This window comes from Montipora foliosa, chromosome 12 (assembly GCF_036669935.1).
Source record: "Montipora foliosa isolate CH-2021 chromosome 12, ASM3666993v2, whole genome shotgun sequence".
NCBI lineage: Eukaryota > Metazoa > Cnidaria > Anthozoa > Scleractinia > Acroporidae > Montipora > Montipora foliosa.
The window spans coordinates 24,743,597-24,748,596 of record NC_090880.1 but is presented as its reverse complement, the minus strand read 5'-3'; the positions used below and the strand labels follow the sequence as shown (position 1 = coordinate 24,748,596).

At 44.0% G+C, this 5,000-nt stretch overlaps 1 protein-coding gene across 1 annotated transcript in view; it reads right to left on the bottom strand.

Annotated features, from left to right (window-relative positions):
- Positions 1–966: 966 nt before the first annotated feature.
- The window catches only part of LOC137979301 (follistatin-related protein 4-like), a 7,157-nt gene continuing 3,123 nt past the window's right edge, over positions 967–5,000 (bottom strand). Inside the window, exons 2-5 of the mRNA XM_068826541.1 lie at positions 4,661–4,811; positions 3,570–3,678; positions 2,289–2,454; positions 967–2,080 (exon numbers count right to left, since the gene is read on the bottom strand). Of these exons, the coding sequence (XP_068682642.1) occupies positions 1,215–2,080; positions 2,289–2,454; positions 3,570–3,678; positions 4,661–4,811 (1,292 nt within the window). The 3' untranslated portion in view covers positions 967–1,214. The remainder of the gene's footprint in view (positions 2,081–2,288; positions 2,455–3,569; positions 3,679–4,660; positions 4,812–5,000) is intronic.

The window sequence follows — 5,000 nt, the reverse complement described above, 5'->3', positions numbered from 1 at the left end:
AGAAGGCACTGAGTTGGGTGGTGTTGAACTGCAGCGTTCCAGTAATTTTTTGAGTGGGGGGAGAGGGGGGGGGAGGGGTGATGTAGACCGTTTGTGGGGCCACCCACATGTCATTCCAGCAATGGCCCTTTGGTTCACACGTTCACACGTTGAATTAGTTGGTAATGTTGTGTCCCGTTTTGAGGTCTTCTACTTTTTAAAGCTTTGGTAATAAATTTAGTTCAAAAAGGCAAAATAAAAAAACTTACTCGTTTCTTCTTTAAATAATGGATGGCGCAGTGATGAGAGCACTCGATTTGATTTGTGTTAATTGTTACTTTCAGTTCATGGTATCCCCAGTTAGCGCTAGAACAACTAGACACTTGATATGTTGCTTTCCTTTCCTTTTTTCCAAAATGCCCCCAAAGACGGATGCAACATTGCAAGAACCACTTAAAACTGTTGAACGACATAAAAGAAAATACTGCAAAAGGAAAGAGAAGCCATGGATGGCCATAAATGTACAAGATTGAAAGGGATTACATTTGGGTAATCTTTTGGCTGAGTTAAAAATGCGGCCTGGTAATCCTGCGGCACAGGTACGACGCTATCTGATTCTGTTTCGGAACGATTTTTTTTGTTCAAATATGCTAATTGTTTTTCCTCGTCGGCCTTGTAGTTGTCTCTGAAGACTCGAGCCATGGATGTTGTGATGGGAGTCCAAGCCATGTACGAGACCATTCTACACAACTGAGGTCTGCAAACAGCAAAACCTCGAGGCGCAAATCGTACATGGGTGAAAAATGAATTGCAATAAAATGGTAGCAAACTGAAAATTCGCTGTTTCTTACTGAGAGTTAAAATACCCGTAACGCGAACAATGAGGTAGCATTTATTGTTATTTCAAAAAAGCTTGATTAAAGTTACATCACTACATCTACATGTTCCACATTCAAGCTTCTATAAATCGTAACACGGTCTTTCGAAGCATGCCTGGTGAACAATTATCTCTTTTTTGGGATGTCACCCAACGATCCCCCTAGCTTCTTTTTTGGAGGGGCGTTGCGTGAAATCCAAAAATACGGTTACGATGGAGACGAGGTGAACAAGGCCTAGGAAGAGCTTCCCTGTTCCTCCAAAAGTCAATGTTTTGACTCTACCCTAGTAGACGACAAGATCGCCCTACAGTACTTTTTAAGTATTGGGAAAAAAAAAACGTTTTCGGTACTTTTTCTCTATCGTCCATGTAATATGGAAGGAGCTACTAGCATCGCCAGAGTAAGAATTCCATTGAAACGCAACTTTCCCACGGTGCCAGCAGTTGGTGAAGGAGGAGGCAGCAAAACAGCGAGAATCCCCTGACCCTTCACTACACCCGGAACCATCCCATGCAGCTTTAGGGTGGAGGTATCGATGATGGCAACGGAGTTGTTAGCAGAAGCGGGAGACACCAGCCAACGCCCTGATACGAACAAAGGACGCGACATGCCGGGCGTACGAGGTGTGGTCTGTACAAATCCAACACCTTCGATGTAGCTTAGGGCAGCCCTGCCAGATTCAAGTTGAGCCAGATCTAAGACAGCTATCTTGTCGCTGTAGAGGAGACTAATGTAAGCAACGTAGCCGCTTTGCAGACCTGGTCGCTTATCAAAGACCAATTTACTAACACCTGAAGGGATGTCAAGCGTTGACAACATTGAAGTGTGGCCGTTGTCAGAAATATGCAGAACGTAAACCTTGCTGTCGAGTAGTTGGTTTGTGGTCCTGTTGATGGATTTGTACAATGTCACAATGAAACGACCATCAGGAGAAGCAAATGGCTTTCCAGTGAAATTCCACTTTCGAATTACCTGCTTGTTGGGGAGATCCATCTCTAGGATGAACACAGCCCTAAAGCACTCGACGAAGGTGTGTTTGTTCAACGAGCTGTAAGCAAGATAGAAAGTTCCGTAGCAGCCTTGGTCGGAGATGTTATGAAAGTCTTTATAGGACTTGGTAGTTAGGTCAACTTGATGGACACCTGGGTTTTTGAAGTGAGTGACGTAACCAACTTTGCCTTTTTGGATTTCTTGGTTAGCAACCATGAAACCGTGAGTCCACCCTAGAGAAACATTTGACAGTGTAAGAAAGCATGATAGAAAAATGCACCCTGGTTTGGAGGGGTGTGGGAGCGGTAGTGTGTGTGTGTGTGTGTGTGTGCCAAGTTAAATCCCAACAGAGTCAGAATTTACAGAAGTCATTGAATTGCTCTCCACAGCTGCGATTTGAGAACGAGGTCTCACTTCAGCCCATTCATGCTAGGAGTTTACCTGGTGTGATATGTGCCTTGATGGCCTCGTGAGTTTTTTCCAGATTTCCCGAAACGTCAATGACGTCAAAGGTACTTTTCGACCAGGCATGTACCCAGACCTCCTCCAGCCATGGCAGGTAGTATAAATCATATGGCTTTGCCTCCGTAGCTATAGTCTCAACAACCTTCACAATAAATACAAAGAAAAATGTATAAAAGGCAATACAATGCATTAAGTCACTAATTTCATTTATTAGTCAAGAGGTTTTTCAAGGGATAAAAAAAGGGGAACGTCTAGCGTAAATTGACCTGCTCTTGCGGTTTTTTCTTGGTTGTTCAAATTATGGCAGGCTGTTTGAGCAACCGGGCGGGAATGTTAGATGATGACGTGAGGTCACGTGTGATAGTCTGGATTCCGTTCTAATTTGACCATATTTTGGGTATTTGTACTGCGCTCGCCGTCCTCAAGTGACGTTCCCGTTCTCTTGCTAAAGCAGCATAATCATTACAGGGGACCCCTCTACTAACTATGTTAAATGGTCGGATATTTCTGTCCAGCGGACAAAGTTTTGCCTCGGATCGTAAAATATGACTAATTAATATTCACAAAAAACTGGCAATAGAGAAGGAAGTCCGGGTAATTGAGAAATGTGGCTAAATGTCATTTAGGGGAAGTCCAGCGGTCTCTATGATCTGTGGGGTGGCCGCAAGGGCTTGCTTTGTCGTGTGCTTGCATGTGAGTTCCAGTCGCCATACTTGCAGTTGTCTCCTCTGCTTATCTTTGTGGATCACTACCTTGGACGAATCACTGCTTTGGTCACCATATTTGCAGTTTGTTTGTTCCGTTAAGCTTTGTAGATGACCGCTTTGGTCGCCTATTTTGCCAATTCAGCGCCCAGCCCTTTCTACCCCTCGTAGAAATTGGTTCACTTAGGTATTGGGTAAGGTAAGTTTCTTCACTGAAGTTCCTTCAGTGTGCCGGTTCTGGTTGTTGGCCGCTTGCAGGGCTGGCTCCCGCTCACAGGGTTGCCATGGAACCTGCATGCTGTGCCTGGTATTCTCGCGGGGCCCCCACCAACGTTTGATGGCACCAGTCCCCAAGCTCATCAATTGGGGATGAGTTTAAATCCGAATAATCGAGGTTCGACTGTACTACAAAAACCTATTGAGTTATCCATGGCATAGTTCTCTCCTTTCTTTGGAAAATTGACACAAGTGCATAACTGATTTCAGTAGATAAGCATTCTTCTAATTTTTAGTGAGACTTTGAAATTAGTGAATCAAGTAATCGATTATTTACCTTTCTTTTTCTCACATCAATAACATGAACGCGACTTCCCCCATAATCGGTAACGAAAATCAATTCATTTCGTACCAATATTTCTGTCCCAAATGAACAGTTATCTCCTCTAATGATAAAAGAAAGACAATGTTAAAGAAGAATAGACCTTAGTCTTTTGTCCTCGCGCAAAATTAGTCAACGGTGCCTCGTTAATCGCGCTAAATGAGGCTCGTTTGGCTAATTCGTGAGGTGGAAATTTGGAAGAATTTTCTACGGGATAGACTGCGAGTAGTCTCTAATTATGAGCGAGCAAAATTCACGCGCAAGGCGAGGGGAGCTAATAATTTTCGGCGCTACTCTCGCTTCGCGTGTATTCTGATTTTCGAGGTACGCGTGGATTCTTCCCGTTGTTATTTTTCACCGAAATTAAAGATTACCCGCACTCTAGGCACGACAGTTCATGAAGGACTCGCTCTATTCGCGAGATGTCAACCCCCCTTCCCAAGGAAGTAAAGAGAAAGTTAGTCCCTAGGGAGAAAGACAGCTTGGATCCCAATGGAAGATGTCATTATCTTGAGGAGAAAAGAAGCAAATACTTTGTTCGTTCAGCGAGCTCTTTAAGACGGGCAACCTTGTTCCCAGAAGGCCAACAACCTCACTTTCAGGAGAGGAAAATCAACCCCGCCTAATACGCAAGACCAGTGCCCTTGTTACCAAGATGAGGGGAAACAGCCGACAAAGGGACCAACCTCATTCCCAGGGGCTTTTCTCCGTTGAAGGGAAGGACGGCGGGAAAAGAATTTAAAAGAGAATTCAATGACCTTTCAGCAGTCAAGGGATTTTTACCCATTATACCAGTCATGGTCCTCACAGCAGCAGCATCACCGCGTCCATTGAAGCGGTTAAAAGAAGTTTATTACACCCAACTTTTCTGGGTGTTTGAAATTCACGTGATCAGCCAATGCCAGTGTCTTTTCCGCCCGCCGTCACCTCGGCGGAGAAAAGCCCTGGGAACGATGTTGGCATAGGGACCACCAACCTGTTGAACAGTTTTGTTTGGTTTTTATTTTAAAGAAAACTAATGCAACTCGTCATAGATGGCGTGTTACCTTCGCGGTGTACACACGCCGTCAGCTCCTATGGTAGACTGCACGGTTTTGTTCTCCGGTTCTACGATGTAAATAGCTTCTGATCCAAAGATATAAAACACAGTTGTAGTCCCATCAATTGGAAGCACTTCCCAGCGAACATTGCAGTAAACTGCAGAAAATAAAAAGAATCAAGACTCCTTTAATGTTTTTCCAGCATATCGCATTGCCCGTGTTCTGCCTAGTCGTTTTTTCTCAAGTGTAGTTACACGGAAATCTCGGTAAAGTTCAATTAAAGGGTTCATTTTAGCGACAATAGCAGCGAGATAAATTTTATGTTGTCGGTAAACAACGATATCTC